At 39.0% G+C, this 23,687-nt stretch overlaps 1 protein-coding gene across 1 annotated transcript; it reads left to right on the top strand.

Moving 5' to 3' along the window:
* Positions 1–20,900: 20,900 nt before the first annotated feature.
* LOC114043411 (C-C motif chemokine 4 homolog) lies at positions 20,901–23,673 on the top strand. The gene is made up of 3 exons (XM_027862517.1): positions 20,901–21,037; positions 21,798–21,909; positions 23,013–23,673. The coding sequence occupies exons 1-3, from the start codon at positions 20,962–20,964 to the stop codon at positions 23,128–23,130; spliced, it is 306 nt and encodes a 101-aa protein (XP_027718318.1). The 5' UTR covers positions 20,901–20,961; the 3' UTR covers positions 23,131–23,673.
* The last annotated feature ends 14 nt before the right edge of the window (positions 23,674–23,687 follow it).

Raw genomic sequence — 23,687 nt, 5'->3', positions numbered from 1 at the left:
ACACTATTTTTACAAGACTGTGCCTGTCCTTACATTCATCTTTCATACCTATTTTTAAAAAAAGCAGGGGGCGGGAGTGAGATGGGGTTATTTTTCTCCTATAGCTAGTTCAGTTTTATTTTTTGAGCATGGGTTAAGATCTCTATTTCAAGTATTGGTAATTTGAGTATTTTATATTTTTGTAACTATTTCTTTTAAGTTCATGTTTAGTGGCATGCAATTGTACGTAGTCAGTTCTAATAATTGCCTTTATTCCTTCTCTGTCTTGTCCGTGGTTACAACTTGTTCTAGTTTTTTTTTTCCTTTTGGCAATTTGATTTTTCTTCCTTTTATTTTTAAATAGGTTAGCTAAGGATTTAGCAACTTGTTAGTCTACTCAAAAAAATCAACTTTTAGTTTAGTTGACCAATTCTAAAGTCTTTTTCTGGTTTCCAATTTATGTATATTTCCTTTAATTAAAAATAATTTTTTGTGTTTATTTTGAGTTATTTACTGATTGAAAATAATTAATTGCATGTTGAGGGCATTAACTCTCTTGTTTTAAATGAAATATTATGAAATATGATTTTTCTCTGAGGAATGATTTGCCTACATCCCAGAGATTTTGGCATGTAGTCTCATCAGTATCGTTCTCTCTCACCTAGCTATTACTTGGTTCTATGATTTGTTTTTTGATCCATTTATTATTCATTATCTCATTATTAAGTCTCCATTTAGGTCTGGATCTTTTGTTTGTGTTTTCTGTGTTAATTACTATTTTTATTATAGTGGTCTATAATTAATTTATTATAGTGGCCTTTAGTGGGGTGTATCCTATAAATCAGTCAGTTAACAAGCATTTATTAAGTGCCTACTATGTGTCAGGAACTGTGCTAAGCACTGGGGATACAAAAAAAATAAAAGGAAATTATGATCCCTGACCTCAAGTTGCTCATGATCTACTGGGGGAAACAACATTCTCACAACTATGTACAAACAAGATTTATACATAACAGATTGGAGATAATAGATTTCAACAATTGTATGTTTAGTGTTTCTGCCTTTTTATATTTATTTTAATGTATCCATTATTAATTATTTATTAACATATATTAATTATATGTTATTAATTTATATAGTCAATAGTCATTAAACATTTATAAGGCACCTACTATGTGCCAGGCACAGTGCTGAGCTCTGGGGATGCAAATACAAAAGGAGAAAGACAGTCCCTGCCCACAAGTTGCTGCCCTCAAATTGGGGAAGCCAAAACACAAAAAGAAAGTGGAAAGGGTCAGGGAAAGGAAGGTACCCAACTCAAGAACATGGTAGAAAACTCAACCAGGGAAATCTCAAAGTAGTATAACCAAGTGAGAAATGAGAAGATGTCCGAACTGAACTCTCTCTTTAAATGTAGATTTAGAGCTCGTGGACCAATACTTTCATTAGAGAGGAAGTGAGTAGTGATAAAGTGGATATTAAAGCAGATGAGATCCTGCAGGATGATGAGCTTATTCCAATAATGAGCTTCTAGGGGCTTGGAGGAGAAGTCAGTCAGAGAAGTTCCAAAATAGTGCAGCCAGTGAGAAATTCTCCAGTACATAGTCTGTTTTTCTAAAGGTACTATGTAGTTTTGAGAAATATGTATGTTCTTTAGTGTTCCCATTCAGAACATTCCATTTAACCCTAAATTCTCTGACAGTTTGTTCACTTCTATGCCAAACCATGATCTATGAACACCCAGACTTGTTGCTGGGAGTCCCTTTTACTAAATGATAAAAAGATGACATTTATATAGCTGGATGTGACATTGGAGGTCATCTAGTCCAACTCTTTCACTTTTCAGATTAGGCAACAGATGTTTAGAATGGTTAAGTGCCTTATTGATGACCACACAGCTGGTGTCAAAGGTGGGATTTGAAGTCAGGCCTTCTTGACTCAAAGTCCAAACCTCTTTCTGCTTCACAAGTTGTATTCTATAGGTCATTCATTATAATACATAAGCAAACATGCCTTTTGTAGACTGAATAAATAAGTGTTCCATATAAATTATTTTTTTCAAATATATGTAGATTCTATCGGGATTACTCCAATCCCATTTAATACAAATCCATTTAAAAGGGTTACTGAATTCTCAGTAGATATTTTGTTATCATATATTTGTGCCAGTCAAAGAATACTAAAATGACAAAATATTATGTGGGGATGAAGGAATTTCTTTGGCATTAAAAAAGGAATTGTATAATGGAAAAGATTGGGAACCACTGAGATAAGATGAGTAAGGGAATGCGACCTCTTTCACCCAGTTCCAAGTCATCTCTCTTTCTCTGTTCTTTTGAGAGACTGGATTTGGCTCTGTGGCTGACTCTAGCCTGAAACAAGGTGACAGAGCTGCCATAATTAAAGAGAAATCTATGTCCTTCTTCCCCCCATAATTTACAGATGCATTGGAATAATATTTTACTGAAATAAGCCTTTTTTTGCAATCATTTTCTTATTTGATTCTCAATAACAACCATGTGAAGTAAAAAAGTATTTTTTTTTACTTTAAAGATGAGGAAAAATGGGGTCCAGAGAAAGGAATTGACTTGCCTAAGGTCATATAGCTTGATAGTGGGAGATATATTAAGGTCTCACAAATCCCAACCCAGTGCTCTTTCCATGACATTACATTGGGGGCGGGTAAAGAGGTGACTAGCTCTGGATTACTGGAAGAACTGGCCACCTGCTCAACAATGCCTCTGGCTGTTTGTGAATGAGTCATTTCAAGAGTATCACTAATGAGTTTAGCTGCAACATTTCAGAAACTGGCTGTCCACTTCTTTCATCTTCTACTTCATGAGCAGCTTGGAAATGACTGGAGATTTTGGGCTCTGGCAGGAGGGTCCCTGGACCTCCAGGTGCTGATCAGTTGATACTTGAAAAGTGTACAGGAAGAAGAAGCCTCTAGTAAACTGGCTGACTGGGGTCACTCCTACTTTAACTGCATGCCAGATCTATAGTCCTCAGGAAAAAGCCAATGGTGATTTCTAGAAGCAGGCAGACATCTTAGGGAAAAACACTTTGGATTGGGATTCAGAAGACTCAGGTTCTAGTCTGGACTCTGTGGTGAACTTCCTTCATGATTGTGGGCAAGTCACTTCTCTTAGCTGGATCTTCAATTCCTCATCTCTAAAGGATATTGGATTAGATGATGTCTTACGTGTCTTCTAGCTCCTTCATTCAATCAATGAACAAATATTTATTAAGTGCCTCCTGAATACTAGATGCTGTATTAGTGGTTAAAGACACAAAGATAAAAATGGAGCAATCCTTTTCATTAAGAGGTTTACATTTCATCCATCCACCCATCTATCCACTTATCCATTCATCCATCCATCTATTTCTCTATCCATCCAATAGCTTACGTATTAGTCACCTGAAATTCTATGAAGAATGGGGAAAATGGCAAAAGGAAAGGAGAAAGTAAGATAACAAAAACAAAGTAAGTGAAAGAGATAGGAGGCAAAGTGAAATAAAAGAGTCAAGGAGAAAAGAGAACTGGCTATGTCATGGGGATTGGCAATGGGATGGCTTTCAGCAAACACTTCAGATATCCCAAAATCATTGGGTCATATATTCAGTTGAACTTTTGAGGTTATCTTCTCTCCATGCCTTTGCAACATCTGTTCCTCATTCCTGGAATTAATTCCCTTCTCACCCTCACCTCCTGAATTCTAGCTCCCTTCAAAGCTCACCTCAAGTGATTCCCCCTTCAAGAGGCCTTTCCTGATCTCCCCAACTGCTAATACTTCTCCTCCCCTGAGAAATTACATTATATTTACTCCACTATATGTTGCATTAACTTTACTATATAAATGTTCTTTCCCCCAATTGAATATAAGTTCCTAGAGGGTAGAATTTATTCCATTTTGGGCATTTTCTGGCACAGAGTAATTGTTTAATTAAGTACTTGTTGATTGATTAATTGATATATCCACTCCATTTACAGAGGAGAGAACTGAAGTCCAGAGAGATTAAGGGACCAGGTAATAAGTAGTAGAGTCAGGATTTGAATCCAGGTCCTCTGGCTTCAAATCCAGTTCTCTTTCTAACATGGTTAGCATTATCTCACTATATCAATATGTCAGTACCCAGATGGATACATATAGGCTGGTGATTTTTATGTCAACCCACAGAGGTCAACTGTAGCCTTGACAAATAATCTGTTTATCAAAAAACCAAGTCAATTTTCTGCCTGACTACAATGTTTTCACAAATAAAAAAACCAAGGTGACATTTATATAGAAGTTCTCATTTGCACGGAGCTTTTACTCATCATCTCACTTGTAGAGAGAGAAACTGAGACTCCCAATAAAGCGTCTGAAGCCAGCAAACAATTAAACCCTAGTCTTCTTGACTACAAGACCACAATTCTATTTATTGCTCAATAGTATGTCATATCACTCTGAGAAATAACAGTGAAATCATAACTTTCACTCCTCCTACCAATGCAGCTTTGAAGACCACATGCAAGGAAACTTTAGTGTGGAGTACTGGATAGTGAGTCAGGAGTCTTCTTTCACTTTTAGGCCCTGACCTGCCCCCAACCAGCTTGGATAAATCACCTCACCTCATTAGACCTCACTGTACTCACCTGTAAAGCGAGGGAGTTGGACCACATAATCTCTGTGGTTTCTTCTGATAGTCTATAGTTGTAGTCTACACAGGAGTAGTGTTAAATAAGCTGAGATTTGCCAAGAGGCTTAGTAATCCAGTCAGTCAATAAACATTTATTAAATGCCTACTACATGCCTATATACTATAGGCATTGTGCCAAACACTGGAGGTACAAAGAAAAGTAAAAGACACTCTCTGCTCTGAAGGACTTTACAATCCAGTGAGGGAGAGGACAAGCAAATAACTATGCACAAAAAAAGATATATAGGAGCAAAGGAAAGTAGGAAGGAAGGAAGGAAAGAGGAAAGGAAAGAAGAAAGGGAGGAAGAAAAGAAGGACAGAAGGAAGGAAGAAAAAAGGAAAAATAAAGGAAGAAAAGAAGTAAAGAAGGAAAGAAAGGAAGAAGGGAAGGAAGGGAAGAAAGGAAGGAAAAAAGGGAGGGAAGAAATAAGCATTAATTAAAGAACTACTACTCTGTGCCAGGCACAGTGCTAACCACTTTACAAATATATCTCAGGGGCAGCTAGGTGGCGCAGTAGATAGAGCACCAGCCTTGGATTCAGGAGGAGCTGAGTTCAAATCCAGCCTCAGACACATAACACTTACTAGCTGTGTGACCTTGGCCAAGTCACTTAACCCCATTGCCTAAACAAAATGTGCGTGTATATATGTATATACATATATTTATATCATTGATATTCATAACTGCCCTGTTATTATTGCCATTTTAGTCAAGGGAACCGAGAGGGAGAGAGTTTAATGACTTATGTAAGGTCACATAATAATGTCTCTGAGCCAGATTTTGAAATCAGGTCTTCCTGAGCCCGGGCTTGGTGCTCTTACCTACTGGGCCTCCTAGCTGCCTCTAGGCTAAATAAATGTACAGGATAAATTTGAAACAATCACCAGATCGTAGGCACTGGAAGAAAGGATGTTCAGGAAATGTTTCCTAATGAAGGCTGGATTTTGTCTGGGACTTGAAGGAAGCCAGATGAGTAAAAAGAGCTTTCCAGGAATGGAGACAAACAGTGAAAATGCTTGGAGTTGGGAGATGCAATTTCTTATTCCAGGAATTGCACAAAGGCCAATGTACCACATCTCAGAGATCATTCAGCACACCAAAAAGTACTTTTAAAGCTATATTTCATTGTGATGCAAAAATAGAATACCAGAAACATCAAAGGAGTTAAATCTCTCTGTCTCTGTTTCTCTCTGTCTCTGTCTCTCTCTGTCTCTCTCTTTGTCTCTCTTTCTCACTCTTTCTCTGTCTGCCTTCCTGTTTATCTATTTCTCTGTCTCTCTCTCTCTGTCTGCTTCTGCCTGGCTCTCTCTGTCTATCTCCTTCTCTGTCTCTCTCCACATACATACATAAGTATACACATGCACGTCTACATACACACTGCACATACAGAAGTGTGTGGCACAGTAGATAGAGAGCCTTCTTCATGGTCAGGAAGACCTAGGTTCAAGGGTTGCCTCTGACACTACTGACTGGCTGTATGACCTTGGGCAAGTCACTGAACCTGGCTCAGACTCATTGTTTCCTCATCTGGAAAATGGGGATCCTAATAAAACCTACCTCAAAGGACTGTTGTGAGGATCCAAAGAGATAACATCTATTAAACACTTTGTGAATTTTAAGGCACTATACAAATGCTACTTATTATTATCATTATAGACCATCCATTCCAGGGGTCCTACCTGTATTGATGGAGAGAGTTTTCTCATCTGGGAGTTCCCTGTGTCAATGACATCCCAGGTCTGGCACCTCTGCTCCCTAGGAGGATGCAGGCTGGACCTGGAATGTCATTGGCATTGGGTATCTTGGTTGACACCCTTTGTGCAGCTTCTCATCTTAACCAGCTGCCTAGAGCCCTGTGAGGAAAGGGCCTTGCCCAGGCTCACACAGCCCGTATGTGTCACCAGTGAGACTTGAACTTGATCTTGCTGGCTCCCAGGCCAGCTTTCTGTTGATTACATCTTTACCTCTTATTTTCTGGCTCTCAAGTCTATATTCGAGCCTGAGTTTAAGAGAATATCCAGCTGCCCTAAACAAATTTAAATTTCCGAGTTACACTCCAGGGCACTGAAATAACTTGTAGATTTAATCATAGAATTTGCCATATGGTGATGGGCATGTTTCTTCCCATCTATGAGTCTCAGTGATATTTGTGGAATCACGGATAATAGAAGACAGAGATGCTGGGGGCCTGGAAGAGAATACATATTTATATAGTGCCCACTATGTGCCAGCCAATGAACTAAGCACTGTTTTAAAATATTATCTTATTTGATTCTCAAAAAAAACCCCTTTTGAAGTAGGTGCGATTATCCCCATTTTACAATTGAGGAAACTGAGGTTAGGTGACTTGCCCAGGGTCACACCTTACCTCAGTCAGTGTCTGAGGCTGGATTTGAACTCAGGTCTTCCTGATTCCAGGCTCCACACTCTATCTACCATGCTACCAGCAGGCTGGAGACAACCAATGTCTCAATTTCCTTGCAGGGGATGGAGATTCTGGAATGATACACCTCAAATTGAAGTCTGGCAAAATTCTAGAATGGATTATTAATTCAATTATCTGTGAGTGCTTAGGAAGGGAAGTGGTGCTCACTTGGAGTCAATCGAATCAATAAGCATTTAGTCAGCATCTACCATGTGCTGGGCAATAGGGGTACAAAGGCAAAGAATAAACAACCTCTATTCTCAAGGACCTTAAAGATCAAATCCCATTTTTGATACTTACTACCTTGTGATCTTGGTCAAATCACTTGGTCTTCCTAGACCTCATCATCCTTTTCTGTATATGAACAGATTGAACTAGCTGGCCTATGAGGTCCTTTTCAGCTTTGGATGTATGTGCTTTGATTCCACCATGGATTCACCAGAGGCAGGTCATTTCAGATAAAGGCAACAATTTGTGTTTTTCCCAATACCTAGAAAAGTTTTCTTTGCTACACAATCTAATAATAATGGGTTGAACATTATTAGACTGTGAGAGCCTTGAGAAGAGGTTGTTTTTTGCCTTTCTTTGTCCACTAGGTGGCCCAGTGGATTGAGTGCTGGGCCTGGAATCTGGAAGACCTGAATCCAAATCCAGCTTCAGAGACTTACTAGCTATGTGACTCTGGGCAAGTCACTTAACCTCCATTTGCCTCAGTTTCCTCAACTGTAAAATAGGGGATAATAACAGCATCTACTTTACAGCATTGCTGTGAAGATTAAATGAGGCATTTATAAAAAGCACTTATCCTGGCACATAGTAGGTACATGAGTATTTCTCCTTCCCTTTACTCCTTTTTGCATTCTTATAACTTAGTACTTAGAATTGGCATATAGTAGGTTTTAATATGATTTGATGTCTTGATAAGATTACTAAATAGCTAACTCAGAGGAATGTCATAGACAGATATGTAGATGTCAGCGCAACATTTGACAACACTTCTCACAATATCCTCCTGTGGGTGGGATGACACAATACATTGGAGTAGGTTCATGATGATGGACCGAACCATTCAAGGGATTCTGTTTTCAGCCTTGGTCTGGTAAACATTTTTATCAATGACATAGATGAAGATAAAAAAGGCATGCTTATTAAATTTGATGATAACACAAAGCTGGGAAGGATAGCAAACCATGATTGATGACAGAATCAGGATCCTAAAAAGCCCTCTCCATGTCTGAAACAATGGGGCAAATCTAACTAGATTACATTTAATAAGGATAAATGGAAAGTCATGCACTTAGGTTCAAAAGATCACCTATTTGAGTACTGGATGGAGACAATGTAGTTTATCCATAGTTTAAATGAAAAAAAAATATTTGAGGGTTTCAACTGCCCTCTGGCTCAATGTGACCTGACTTCCCTTCTTATGCAAAGCTATGAAGAATCTGTGATTTTATCAGTGTAGGGGACTTCCAGGTTGGGAACTCCTGCTATCAATGAGGTGGTTAGGTTGTATAGTGGGTTGAATGTTGGACTTGGAGTGAAGAAGATCTGAGTTCAAATCCTACCTGGCTTCATGACTCTGGACAAGTCAGTTAATATCTCTTAGTTTCCTCATTTGTCAAATGGGAGAAATAATAGCACCTACCTCTCAGGGTTATTATGAGGATCCAATGAAATTATTTGTGCAAAGTGCTTTGCTAACCTTAAATCACTACATAAGACCCAACTTCTATGTAATTTAGGATGTAAGTCCTATGGAGTTGCTTGAGGTTCATAGGGAGTTGCCCAAGGTCACCCAACTAACAACTGCAGGAGGTACAATTTGAAACCAGGTCTTCCTGACTTCATGTTCCATGCTCTGGATGCCACTGTCCCTCTAGGTTCTTTTTTTTTTTTTTTTTTGGTAATTGGGGTTAAGTGACTTGCCCAGGGTCACACAGCTAGTAAGTGTCAAGTGTTTGGTCTGAGGCCGGATTTGAACTCAGGTCCTCCTGACTTCAGGGCCGGTGCCCTATCCACTGCACCACCTAGCTGTGCCCCCCTCTAGGTTCTTAATATCATAGATCTAGAAATGGAAAGGTCCTTGAAGGCCATCTAGTCCAATCCCTTCATGTTATAGTTGAAGAAACTGAGGATCAGGGACATCAAGTGACTTTTGCTCAAGTTCTCCCAGACCTACAGTATCAAAGGTTGGATTTGAACCAAGTTCCTCTGATTCCAGAGCCAGTGCTCTCTCTATTGAACTACATTTCCTCTCTAGAACATAACACCTCTTGGTCTGTATTAATAGAAATATAGTATAGGGAAGGGAGGTAACTGTTTCAAGTATGTTGTGCCCTGGTCAGCCTATAACTGGACTATTATACTCCTTTCTGGGTGTCCTTATTTAGAAAGAAAGTTGAAAATCTGGAATGGGCTCAGGGGAGGGTACCGAGGGTAATGAGGGGATTCACTGGATGATTTATGGGAAGAATCCTTGGAAGAATTGAAAATGCTTTGTGTTTTTTGTTGTCCATTCATTTTTCAGTTGTGTTCAACTCCTCGTGACTCCATTTGGGGTTTTCTTGGCAAAGATGCTAGAGTGATTTGCCATTTCCTTCTCCAATTCATTTGACAGATGAGGAAACTGAGGCAAACAGGACTAAGTTACTTTCCTGGGGTCACACAGCTAGTAAGGGTCTAAGGCCAGATTTGAATTTAGGGAGATTAGTCTTCCTGATTTTAGTCCCAGAATTCTATCTACTATGCCACCTAGCTGCCTATGTTTTATATAGATGAGAAAAACAAAGTGGGGTAAAATCACTATTTTCAAATAACTGGAAGGGGGGCAGTTAGGTGACACAGTGGATGGAGCACTGGCCCTGGAGTCAGGAGGACTTGAGTACAAATCCGGCCTCAGACACCTGACAGTTACCATCTGTGTGACCCTGGGCAAGTCACTTAACCCCATTGCTTAGACAAAAAAAAAAGAAAAGAAAAGAAAAGAAAAACAAATAACTGGAAGGCTACCATGAGATTATACACTCTGTGGAACCCCAAGAGGCAGAATTAGGAGGAGGGTAAGTAAAAGGGATGCCAAATTTACTTGGTATATGAAGGATCTTGAGCTAGAATTTAGATGAGACTTAGAGCTACAAACAGAATCAAAACCGTCCAACACAGACATAAGCTATCTTTGAGATACTGATCTCATCACTGAAAGTGTCCAAGAAGAGAAGGCAGTGTGGTATAGTGGAAGGATCACTAGATTGGAATCAGAGCACCAGGGCCTGTTGGTATTCTAGTCCTTCCACTTAGCACCTGTATGACCTTGGGTAAGTGACCTTCAGCTTTTGGGAGTCTCAATTTTCTCTTCTGGAAAATAAGAGGGTTGAACTGGATAATGTGTAAAGTTTCTCCCTGCTTTGAATTTATGGCCCTAAGCTGAGTAACCACCTGTCAGAGGTGTCATAGCATGCAGTCCTTCAGAGGGCATAATCAATCAATCAAGAAGCATTTATTACGGACCCAATTTATGCCAGACATAGTGCTAGGCATCGGGGATGCAGAAATGAAAATGACATGTTCCCTGCCATTACATTATATGGCCAAGATATTTACTTATTAACATATGCATAGTATATATAAGTTTTTTTTTTTTTTATTGGAAAGGGTTTTAGTATCTGGGAGTTGGGATAGGGGGAGGAAGGGGGGGTTAGAAGGACCTCAAATAGAATGTGACATTTGAGTTGAGTTTGGAAAGATACAAAGGATTCTAAGAGGAGGAAGTGAGGTAATAGTGTATTCCAAGCATGGAGGACAGTCAGTACAAAGACATAGCTATGGGAAATGGAGGGTCATCACTGAGGAATATCAAGAAGTCTAGTCTGGCTGGAATGCTGAATGTGGGAAGGGAAGTGATCTAGAACAAAGACTGGGAAGGCAGGTTGCAACCAGGTTGTGAATCACTTTAAAACTCAGAGAATTTTTAATTTGATGTTCAAGGTAATAACGAGTTTATGGAGTGCCATGGTCAGATTTGTGCTTTAGGGGGGAAAATACTTTAATTACTGTATCAAGGATGAATTGGAATGTATTGAGAGACCTGAGGCAGGAAAACCAATGAAGAGACTTTGGCAAATGGGTGAGAGGTGGTAGGGTATGAACTGGGATGCTGGCTATGTGAGGAGAGAGAAGGGTATGGATGGGAAAGAGTTTGTGAAGGTAGAAATAAGATTTGGCAACTGAATGAATATGTACGGTGAGGAAGAGTGAGGAGTTGAGAAAAATGTCAGTGCTATAAATCTGGGTAACCTGGTAAATAGTAGTATTCTTGGCAGAAATATAGAAGTTCAGAAGAGGTGTGGGTTTTTGAAGAAAAATAATAAGTTCTGCTTTGGATATATTTAGTTTGAGATATCTATGGAATATCCAATTCAAAAAAGGTAACAAATAGTTGAGAAATTGGTGATGTGTTTCTGGAGCTCAGGAGAAAAGAATGGAGCTGCATCTATAGATTTGGAATGATCCACAGAGAGATGATAATTAAAGCAATGTGAACTAATGAGGTCACCAAGAGCACACAGAAAGAAAAGACCCAGACAGAGCTTTGGGGTACATCCACACTTAGGGGATGTGCAAAAGATTAACCAGCAAAGGAGACTGAAAAGGAACAATCAGACAAATAGGAAGAGAACCAGGAGAGAACAATGTCATGAAAATACAGAGAACAGAGAGGATATGGGAGGAAAGATTGGCTAGCAATGACAAATATAGCAGAGAGGGTGAGAAAGAAGAAGAATTAGAAAAGGCCATCAGCTTTGGAAATCTGTCTCTTTGGAAAGAGCAATTTCAGTGTAATGATGATGTTGGAAGCCAGATTGAAGACAGTTTAGAAGCCAATGAAAGGAGGGGAAGAGGAGGGGACAAGCATAGACAGCTTTTCCCTAGGAATTTGGCTGGTAAGAAGAAGAGAGGTATGGGATAATAGCTTGAGGGGATATTTGCATTTTGTGAAGGTGTTTCAAGGATGGGGGAAGAGGTGGGTGTGTTTCAAGGTGATGGAAAAGATTCCCACGCTAAGTTCTATTGTTATTTGTGAGTTTTGATTGCTTAGTTAAAAGCATTTTAAACACCACCTGCAAAATCAGTCAGTCAATAAGCATTTAAGTGCCTACTATGTGCTAGGCATTGTATTAAGCACTGGGAATGCAAAGAAACTCAAAGGACTGTGCCTGTTGTCAAGAAGCTCACAGAGGAGAAAAGGAGATAATGAAGTCAGGAGCCTAATTCTGTCCGAGCCCCCATGGTTCTGTCTGATCTCACTGCTTTTGATCCTGTCTAGGGAAACAATGTGCCTGTGACAGCTAGTCATTCTCCTTTCCATCTTTCCCATCCAGTGATACAGAGGAAGAACCATTCTCTTTGGGAAAGGGGATTCTAAATCACTGTTCCCTCAGTTTGTGGTCAATCCCGGAGCTGGGTGGCTGATTCTTCACTTCAGCAGATTCTTCCAGTGATAGACACCAATTCTATAGGTATCAGGATAGATAGAGAGTTGTAGGGAGGGTGTACCTATCTCTCCTGTTATTATGCAGCCTCCTCTCTTGCCAAACTGTCTTCTCCTAGTTTCTTTATTTCCGTAAATGGAGTAAATTATGTAAATATATGGAGTGAAAAATGGAGTAAACTATCATTCTCTCAATCACATAGTGTCTTAACCTTGGAGTCACCTTTTACCCCTACTTCTCCCTTAGCCCTCAGATTTATCAATCGTCAAGTGAGTTACGTGGATTCTATTCCCATATTATCTCTCCTATCCACAGCCTCTTTTCCATTCCCACTGTCAACATCTATCGACCCTACATCTTTTCTACAAGCCTTCTTCATCTTTGGCTTGGATCATTGCAATAGCCTCCTAATAGTTCTCTGTACCTCCAGTTATTGGTGCTGGACTGGATTTCTTAATGCACAGTTCCCATCTAAATCTCGCGCCATTGCCTTCTTGAGAAGCAAAAGTGACTTTAGATTCTGGAAGCTAAGCACAGGTCCTCATTGCACTGTAGGTGAGAGAGTGGGAAATTTGAAATCAGAATGCTTGGGTTCAAATCCAACATCTGACACTTGTGACTTGTATGACCTTGGGCAAGTTAATCTCTCTGGGCCTCAGCTGACATTAAAGAAGATGCTTAAAATGTTAAGATAGTAAATCATCTACATTGCTGCTGCAACCTATGAAACATGGCCCCTTTCTATCTGACTTGCAGCTGAAAATTTCTGTGTCAGTTGTCCACACCAATGGTGTCAAACTCAAACAGAAATAGTAGTTACTTACTTGTACATAAGGATCCCTGTGGGCCATATTGACTAAGAAAACCACACATGTTTGTTTATATATATGTATGTGTATGTATATGCAAATATACATATATACACATGCATATCTATATACACATCAACACATTAAAATCAGACAGGAACTATATTTTAATCTTGTTTGGGCTGCACTCAGGAGTGTTATGGCCACAGGCTGTGTTTGACAACTCTGGTCTATGCCATTAGAATATGAGCTCCTTGACAGCAATGATTGTCTTACTTTCCTGTTTGTAATCCCAGCACTTTGCATATCATAAGCTCTTAATATATACTATTTCATCCATCCATCCACCTACTCACTTATTCATTTATTCATTCATTTAGTTTTCTGATCTGTGTAAGCAGTAGGTTGAACAAGATGTCCTCTGTTTTAACATCCATCTCTTTCATTCCTACCCTTTCCAAGCTGTAAAAACTTTGAATATGGGCTAGGTTTGAACTACCATCTGAGGGTCAACATAGCTAAGTTTGAAGGGTCTCATCAACAAAATATTGACCACCAGGTGAAGAATTGTACATGCAGATCAGCTCCTGCAGCTGTCTCTTTAGGAATGGCAGGGTGTCAATGTTCCATGATGTCAGGGCTACTGGCATCAGTGCAATTACAGATCTTTTGAAGTTTTGAGGCATAAGTTTTGATAAGCAGCTACTTGCTGCTCAGAAATTTTTGGTGGCTTCCCACTGCTTCCTGAATAAAGGCCAATATCAATAGCCTGGCATTCAAAGCCCTTCAATATCTAAAATCACTTCATTTTAGAAACCTTATCTCAAACTCCTCCCTTTTGGCAAGTCCTCAAGATCTTCCCACCCTCTCCCATCTCTGTACATTTATTCAGGGTGCTTTTCTCTATCTCAAATTCCCTTTTTCCTCAACCTCTCATTTATTTTTTAAGTGTGTATTTAATACTTAATTTACAATTACATTAGAATTTTTAAACATTTGTTTTTTTAAATTTTGCACTGCAAATTTTCTGCCTCTCTCAAAGCCCTCTCCCATCCTTTGAGAATGCAAACAGTATGATAATGACTACAAACATGAAGTCATGCAAAACACATTTCCATATTAGCCATATTGTAAAAGAAAACACACAAAAACTCCAAGAAAAATAAAGTGAAAAATGTCTGCTTCAATCTGCACTCAGAGTTCATCAGTTCTCTTTATGAAGGTGGTTAGCAGTTTTCATCATGGGTCCTTTGGAATTGTCTTGGATCATTGTCTTGATCAGAGAAGCTAAGTCTTTCACAGTTGATTGTTATTACAGTGTTGAAATGTTCTCCAGGTTCTGCTCACTTTGCTGTATATCAGTTCATGTGAGACTTGTCAGGTTTTTCTAAAACTATCCTGCTCATCATTTCTTTTTTTCCCCCCACTTAATAGTATTTTTTTTTCAATTACATGTAAAGATAATTTTCAACATTTACTTTTATAAGATTTTGAGTTCCATTTTTTTCTTTCTCCTTTCCTCCCCTCCCTCTTCCTCAAGACAGCAAGCAATCAGATATAGGTTATATGCATACAATCATATTAAACATATTTCCATATTAGTCACGTTGTGAAAGAAGAATCAGAACAAAAGAGAAAAACCACAAGAAAGAAGAAAAAAACAAAAAAAAAGTAAAAATAAAATGCTTTGATCTACATTCAGACTCCATAGCTATTTATCTGTATGTGGATAGCATTTTCCATCATGAGTCTTTTGGAATTGTTTTTGATTATTGTATTGCTGAGAAGAGCCAAGTCTATCAAAGTGGATCATCACACAATATTGTTGTTACTGTGTACAATGTTCTCCTGGTTCTGCTCATTTCACTCAGCATCAGTTCATGTAAGTCTTTCCAGGTTTTTCTGAAATCTATTTGCTCATCATTTCTGATAGCACAATAGTACTCCATCATAATCATATACCACAACTTGTTCAGCCATTCCCTAATTGATTGACATCCCCTCAATTTCCAATTCTTTGTCACCACAAAAAGAGCTGCTATAAGTATTTTTATACATATAGGTTTGTTTCCTTTTAAAAAAATCTCTGTGGAACACAGACCTAGTAGTGGTATGCTGGTATCAAAGAGTATACACAATTTTGTAGCCCTTTGGGAATATTTATAAATTGTTTTCTGGAATTGTTGAATTAGTTTACAACTCCATCAACAGTACACCAGTGTCACAATTTTTCCATATCCCCTCCAGTATTTGCCATTTTCCTTTTCTGCCATATTAGCAAATCTGATAGGTGGGAAATGGTACCTCAGAATTGTTTCAATTTGAATTTTTCTAATCAATAGTTATTTAGATTATTTTTTAATGTGACTATTGATAGCTTTGATTTCTTCTTCTGAAAAGTGCAGGTCCATATCCTTTGACAATTTATCAACCAAGGAATGGCTCTTATTTTTATAAATTTGACTCAGTTGGTTACGTATTTGAGAAATGAGATCTTTATCAGAGAAACAAGCTGTAATCCCCACCCCCACCCCAGTTTCCTGCTTTCCTTCTAATTTGGGCTACATTAGTTTTGTTTGTGCAAAACCTTTAAAATTTCATGTAATCAAGTTATCCATTTTACTTCTTGTGAAGTAATTTGTTTGGTCATAAACTCGTCTCTTATCCATAGATCTGACAGGTAACATTTTCCCATGCTTCCCTAATTTACTAATGGCATCACCCTTTATGTCTAAATCTTTTATCCATTTTGACCTTATTTTGGTATACAGTATGAATGTTGGTCTATGCCAAGTATCTACCTATCTACTTTCTAGTTTTCCCAGCAATTTTTTTTTTTTTTTTATCAAAAGGCGAGTACTTGTCCCCAAAGCTTGGATCTTTGACTTTGTGAAACACTAGATTACTAGGGTCATTTACTATGGTGTATTGTATATCTCATCTATTCCACTCATCCACCACTCTATTTCTTAGCCAGTACCGAATTGTTTTCATGATTACCACTTTGTAATATGGTTTGAAATCTGCTAGGCCTCTTTTCATAACATTTTTTTTCATTGATTCCCTTGATATTCTTGACCTTGACCTTTTGTTCTTCCAGATGAATTTTGTTTTTTTTCCTAGCTCTATAAAGTAATTCTTTGGTAGAATGATTGGTATGGAACTGAAGTAAATTAACTTAGGTAGAATTGTCATTTTTATTATATTGACTCAACCTGCCCATGAGCAATTAATATTTCTCCAATTGTTTAGATATGTCTTTATTTGTATGAAAAATATTTTATAATTTTATTCATATAGTCCCTGGATTTGTCTTAGCTGGTAGACTCCCAAGTATTTTATAGTATCTGCAGTTAATTTAAATGGAATTTCTCCTTCTATCTCTTCCTGCTGGGTTTTGTTGGCAATATATAAAAATGCTAATGAATTATATGGGTTTATTTTATATCCTGGGACTATGCTGAAGTTGTCATTTCAACCAGTTTTTAATTTGATTCTCTAGGGTTCTCTAAGCATACCATCATGTCATCTGTAAAGAGTTATAGTTTTGTTTCCTCATTGCCTATTTTTATTTCTTCAATTTCTTTTTCTTATCTTATTGCTGTATCTAGCATATCTAATACAATATTGAAGAACAGTGGCAATAATGGACATCCTTGCCTCACCCCTGATCTTATTAAGAAGGCTTCAAATTTATTGCCATTACAGATTATGCTTGCTCTTGTATTTAGAAAAATACTAGTTATTTTTTGAAGAAAGGTGTCATTTATTCCCATGTTTTCCAGTATTTTTAGTAAGAATGGGTATTATATTTTGTCAAAAGTTATTTCCTGCATCTACTTATGTAATTATGATTTTTATTGTTTTTGTTATTGATATGGTCAATAATCTTACAGTTTTCCTAATATTTAACCAGCCCTGCATTCCTGCTATAAATCCTACCTGGTCATAGTGTAGGATCTTTGGGACATATTGCTGTAATCTCCTTGCTAGTATTTTATTTAATTTTTTTTGAATCAATATCCATTAGGGAAATTGGTCTAAAGTTTTCTTTCTCTGTTTTCGCTCTCTATGGTTTAGGTATCAAAACCATATTTATGTCATGAAAGTAATTTAGTAGGAATTCTTTACCTATTTTTTTTCAAATAGTTTATATAGCATTGAGATTAATTGGTCCTTAAATGTTTGTTAGAATTCACTGGTAACTCTATCTGGTCCTGGGGAGTTTTCTTTAGAGTGCTCAATTGTGGCTTCTTCAATTTATTTTTCTAAGATAGGGTTATTTAAGTTATATAGAGTTATTTATTCTATTTCCTTTTCTGTTAATTTTGGCAATTTATACATTTGAGAACATTCATCTATTTCACTTAGATTGTCCATTGTACTGGCACACAATTAGGCAAAATAACTCTCTAGTAATTAATTTCATCTTCATTGGTGGTGCATTCACCCTTTTCATTTTTTATGATGGCAATTTGGTTTCCTCTTTTCTCTTATTGAATCAAATTAACCAATGGTTTATCTATTTTATTGGCTGTTTCATAAAACTAGATTCTAGGTTTATCTATTAGTTCAAGGGCTTTTTTACTTTCAGTTTTATTAATCTCCCCTTTGATTTTCAGGATTTCCATTTTGGTGTTTAATTGGAGATTTTTAATTCATTCTTTTCCTGGTGTTTTTTTAGTTGCACGCCTGATTCATTGTTCTGCTCTTTCTCTCTTTTATTGATGTACACATCTAGAGATATACATTTTCCCCTGCTTTGGCTGCATTCCACAAATTTTAATACATTATTTCATTGCTGTCATTCTCTTTAATGAAATTATTGATTGTTTCTATGATCTGTTCTTTGACCCACTCATTCTTAAGTATTTGATTATTTAGTTTCTAATGAATTTTTAATCTATCTTTTCAAAACCCTACATTGAATGTAATTTCTATTGCATTATGGTCCAAGAGAGATGCATTTAATATTTATGCTTTCCTGCATGAGGTTATTATGCCCTAATACATGGTAAATTTTTGTGAAGGTGGAATGTACAGGTGAGAAAAAAATTATACTCCTTTTTATTCCTATTCAGTCTTTTCCAGTGGTCTATCATCTCTAACTTTTCTAAAATTTCATTCATCTCCTTAATATCTTTCTTATGATTAGATTTATCTAGCTCTGAGAGAGAAAGCTGAGGTGTCCCACTAGTATAGTTTTACTGTCTTTTTCCACCTGTAATTCATTTGGTTTTTCCTTTAAGAATTTGGATGCTATGGCATTTGGTGCATATATATTTAGTATTGATATTGCTTCATTGTCTATGGTGCCTTTTAGTAAGATATAGTTTCCCTGCTTATCTCTTTTAATTAGCTCTATTTTTGCTTTTGCTTTGTCTGAGATCATGATCGCTACCCCTGCCTTTTTTTCCTATCTCAACCAAAGTATAATAGATTCTGCCCCCACCACTTATTTTAACTCTGTATGTGTCTCTCTGTTTCAAGTGTGTTTCTCATAAGCAACATATTATTGAATTCTGGTTTTTAGTTCATTCTGCTATTTGCTTCCATTTTCATCGCATCACTGAATGAACCTCCTTTCCAAAGAAATTCTTCCCAGACTCCTTTTAGTCATCTTCATCTAGATTTCTTGTTCTTTCCCATGGACTGATGCCATCTTTTTTTTTTCTTGATGGCCCCTGAATTAGGACCACAGATTTAGCAGTAGAAGTATCCTTTTGAGATTGTTGAATCTAACACTTGTCTTCTTTTTTTTCTTTTTTTGGCTCAAACCTATGATTTCAATATTATGGGAAACTCCCCATGAGGAAACTCCCCCACAGATATAGATTGGCACCTGCTCTACAATTTGGTCTTAAAGAGTTGCCCAGGGCACTGAGAGGTTAAGTAGCTCGATCAGTTGGTATGTGTCAGAGTTGGTACTTAAACCCAAATCTTCTTGACTCTGAGACCAGTTCTCACCTTCAAATTAAAGATTAAAGACACCGAGGTCCAGAGAAGTCAGATTACTTGTTCAACATTACTCAAAGAGTAAGTAGGCAGTGTTGAGATTAAAATGCCCAGGTCATATGACCCCTGGCCATTCCACAGACAGTACACCAAGAGTCAAAGCACCCTGCTTATTCCAAGGAACTCAGCATCTACTGCCTTCCCTCCTCTTTCCCCCAGAAAGCCCTACATGTAAACTTTTTTAGAATAGGGAACTGGGGCATGCTTTTATTCCCTCTAGTGCCCAGGCCAGAGCTCTGCACCCAATGAGTCACCTTACAGCAAGTTGTGCTGGTACTTGAAAGATGCTGGAGAGAATAGGTGATTAGAGTTCCTAAGATTATGGACCAACTCAAGAGACATAAAGCCTTAAATCCTTAGGGCAAAGGGACATTGATGAGAGGGAGCCTACAACACTACCCTTCCCACTCTGCCACACACGAGTGGACATATATGTGGATGGTGACACCCGTGGTTGGAAACATACACATAAATGCATACAAATTGCGGGCACCCTGGTCATCTTCCCAACTGTGTCCCTGCCTAAAATATACTTGTTCTCTATCTCTTCTTTAAAGCCTTAGCCCCTTTTAGAGATCAGCTCAAGGATTATTTCCTGATTGAGGCTTTTCCTGATCCCTCTAATTGCTAGTGCCCTCCCTTATTATTTTTTCATACTGTATACATTTATATATACTCATGTTGTCTCCTCCAAGAGAACCTAAAGCTCCTTGGGCAGGGTCCAGGGTCTTTCTCATTTTTATTATTGTATCTTCAGCAACCAGAACAGTGCCTGGCACACAGTAGGTGCTTAACAAATACTTGTAGATTTATTTTGTTCAGTGTTTCATATATTGGGGTGTCTTGCATCTTTGGGATGAGTTGGCAGTCAAGTACAGAGTGCTACAAGAGGCCACTAGAACATTCCAGAAGCCCAGCTTCCAGTGCCTTCTTATCACCCCCAAATTGCCTTGTATTCATTTTATATGCTTTGTAGATGTTTGTATGTAACTTTTCTGTCTCTCCCAATAGGATGAAAGCTTTACAAAGGCAGGGATTGTTTCATCTTTGTGTGCATTCGCCTTCTAGCAAAGTGTGTGGCTCAGAGGAGATTCTCAATATATGTTTGTCAATCAATTGACTGAAAACCTGAGCTATACTTTTAATAGAAAGAAGAAAAGGGATAATGAAGAAGGAAAGGGGGAAAGATGGAGGAGAGGAGAAAGTAGCTTTATCAGATAGTCAGAGCTTCCCACTGTACCCTGCCCCCACATGTTGTTTCCCACCACACCCACTTATCTAAACTCAGGATCTAACTCCACCACTCTGCACAGGATCTTTATCTGTCCCCTGCTGAGGGTGAATTTTCCCCAGAGCCTTACTCTACTCACAGGGAAAAGGAGTTTTCCATGTGGTCATTGCATCATAAATAGCTTCCTTTCCTCTTGTGAGTCCCCCCACCTCTGCAGGGATGGGCAGGGGAAACCCCACGTGCTGGATATAAATACCCAAGCCTGGGGAGATGGGGAGCCAACAGAACTTGAAGGCACATCATCCTCAGAAGCCACAGCTTACTTCAAGATGCAGCACATCTCCATGGTCCTGTTATGTCTGTTGCTTGTAACATCAGGGCCCCAAGGTAGCTTCAGCAGTAGTTGTAAGTATGAGACTGATTGCTTAGTCTTTCCCTGATCCTATGCCATTCTTTAGAGAAGCAGAGCAGACCCCCATATCTGGGAGACTTCCCCAGAGAACCTTTATTTAATTTCCAAGCAAGATTTCCTCTGAAGAGAGGAAAGTCAGAGTGGAGAAGAGGGCACTTCTCAACTTGGGTTGCAGGTAGATTGTGGGTGAGGGTCTATGGCAAACAAGGTAGAAGGAATCACCTCCTAGAGATTGGGGACCTTTTTGGCCCATTCTCCCTCTAGGGCTGATGTACTTAGAATTAAAGCTGGAAGGAAGGCTCTTAAGTCTTATTGAGCCCAACTACTTCATTTTACCCTGGAGATCTCAGAGACGCTTGGTGAATTGCTCCAGTTTGCACAGTTCTGAAGTGATAGAAGGTGCCACAGCTCTTTGTCCAACAATGTGTCACTGCCCTATTGGTATAGGTGGATGGTAAGGATTCAGTTTAGTAGGTTGGGCAGGCAAGTCCCTGAAGAGCCCTGGGGTTCTGAGGCCCTTGGCTCATTGAGGGAACCTGTAGGTGATTTCCCTAGGTAGTTTCTCTTCTTTCTTTCAACTTTTCTATGGATAGAGAGGCTGATGACTTATATAGCTGCCCCAGCCCTGCTCAGGCAGTCCTCAAGCAGGGCACAGCCTTGGAGATTCCCACATCATGCCAATGTAGCTGGTGAGGTAAGCAGGCTCCTTGGCAAGAGGCAAGGTACAGACTGTCTTCTGGGGTTTCCTTACAGTGGTTGATTCGAAGCCTACCTGCTGCTTTAACTTCCTGAAGAGGAACCTTCCACACTATCTCATCAAAAGCTATAGTATCACTAGCCGTTCCTGCTCCTACAACGCTGTGATGTAAGTTTCTTGTCCCAGACATGGTTTCACATTGATGGGGGCTCTATAGATCCCTCCACCAGAAATGAAACTGTCTATGAATAAGCCAGGAGAATCTCAGAGAGCATAAGAAACATTTTAGCTGCTTAGACATTAAGGGGTGCTCTTAATCTAGAATCCATCACTCAGACATGGGGCTTAGTGGAATCAGAGCTCCAGATTAGGTACTGGAGGGAGGGGACTGGGCCTGTCTGTTCCCTGCTCTGGAACATTTTACATACAGGACTCTCTGAAGGGCAGAGGAGCCAGGGGAGTAGCTAAGGAGTTTTGTGGGAGAGGAAGATGCTTTGGTCTTCTGAATAGCCTCTGTGAAGAAGCCAGAAGTCAGATGATATGAAACAGGAAGTGTGGTTCAGTGGTAGGAACATTAGCTCAGGACTCAGAAGATGTGGAATCAAATTCTGCTTCTGACACTTGCCATCCCTGTGACCTTACAGAAAGGCAGGTCAGCTCCCTGGGCCTCAGTTTTCTCCTCAGTAAAATAAAGGGGTGGTGCTGAGGTTCCATCCAGCTCTGGACCTATGAGCCTAAGTCATGTAGGTGGTGTGAAGAAAGGAGCCCATAGCAAGAGGAAAGGAAGAATCAAAAGGATTCGTGAGGAAGGCTTGGGTTTGGAAAGGAAGGTGGATGGGGCATTACATTCTGGGAAGAAATGAAGGACTATGCCCCAAGTACGGAAGGCATGAACAGGACTGTTGTTGGTTTACACCATCCTCTGTTATTCTGGTGGGAAGGACAGCCCTTTGTCTCAGAGCTCAGGGGTCTTCCAGTGCATATTCCAGGGTGGGGGAGCAACAGGTTATCACATTGGGAACCAATCTGTAAAGCAGATATGAGAGGCTGCATCCATTAACCAGGACTGAGTTGGGGAGCAGCAGGAGAGAAAGAGGACAGGAGGAAGGTTTAGGGGTGATAAAGAAGAGGTGAGGTCCTTGTTTTATTGTTCAAGGATGAACTTTGCATCTTTTTAGGAATTTGATCTCAGTGTTAGGAATAAAGTCTCTTCCTGTTAGATTTGTCTTCTGACAGTGGTCTTTGGACTTTCTCTTTGTCTCCATTTGCAGGTTTACTCTGAAGAAGGGCAAAATATACTGTGCACATCTCGAAGACAAATGGGTTCAGGATTACTTGAATAAAATGAATAAAATGAACAGTAGAGGCTCAATTCAAAGCCAAATTTGAGGGCCACCTCCAACCAGAAAACTATCCCGATTCTACCAGTTGCGATTGTACTCCTCCTTCCTTTGTATATATTGTATATTTAATTGCCTATGTCCAAGTTGTGTCCCTGGTTAGAGTGTAAGTTCCTTGAAGACGAGGAAGGATTCCCCTCCCCCCACCCTTTTTGTCTTGTATCCCCAGGACCAATCACACTGGCCCATAGCAGGCAATTGACAAATGTTGAATTGAATTGAAAGTGGATTTCCAGCAAAGAATGAAGACAATCTGGGCAGCCTAGAGCCCTGTTTATCCACTATTCCCTTACTGACAATTTTTCTAGGCTCTGAAGCTTGAACTAGGTCTCAATAAGCTATTATTATGTCTTATTTATTGACAGGTCTAAAACCTCTGATTTCTATAGCCCGTCTATTACTTGGATTCTACTTGGAAAGGAGGCGTAGCCTCAGTTGGCCTCAAACTGAGTGTCATAAGGCAACATAGGCCTGTTTGACTTGGAATGAATATAACTTATCTAAATCAATTCAAATAAATGCTCTAACTCCAGCTCCTTTGTCTTT

Source organism: Vombatus ursinus, unplaced genomic scaffold (assembly GCF_900497805.2).
Source record: "Vombatus ursinus unplaced genomic scaffold, bare-nosed wombat genome assembly UNPS02014768.1, whole genome shotgun sequence".
In the NCBI taxonomy this organism is placed as follows: Eukaryota; Metazoa; Chordata; class Mammalia; order Diprotodontia; family Vombatidae; genus Vombatus; species Vombatus ursinus.
The sequence above is the reverse complement of the archived record's forward strand: the minus strand, read 5'-3'. Positions and strand labels throughout refer to the sequence as shown.

Bases quoted from the DNA above. Each gene is read 5' to 3' on its own strand.
- LOC114043411 (XM_027862517.1), top strand. From the start codon at position 20,962: ATGCAGCACATCTCCATGGTCCTGTTATGTCTGTTGCTTGTAACATCA. The intron at 21,038-21,797 runs GTAAGTATGAGA...GTTTCCTTACAG, and splicing joins AGGTAGCTTCAGCAGTAGTT to TGGTTGATTCGAAGCCTACC. The intron at 21,910-23,012 runs GTAAGTTTCTTG...CTCCATTTGCAG, and splicing joins TGCTCCTACAACGCTGTGAT to GTTTACTCTGAAGAAGGGCA.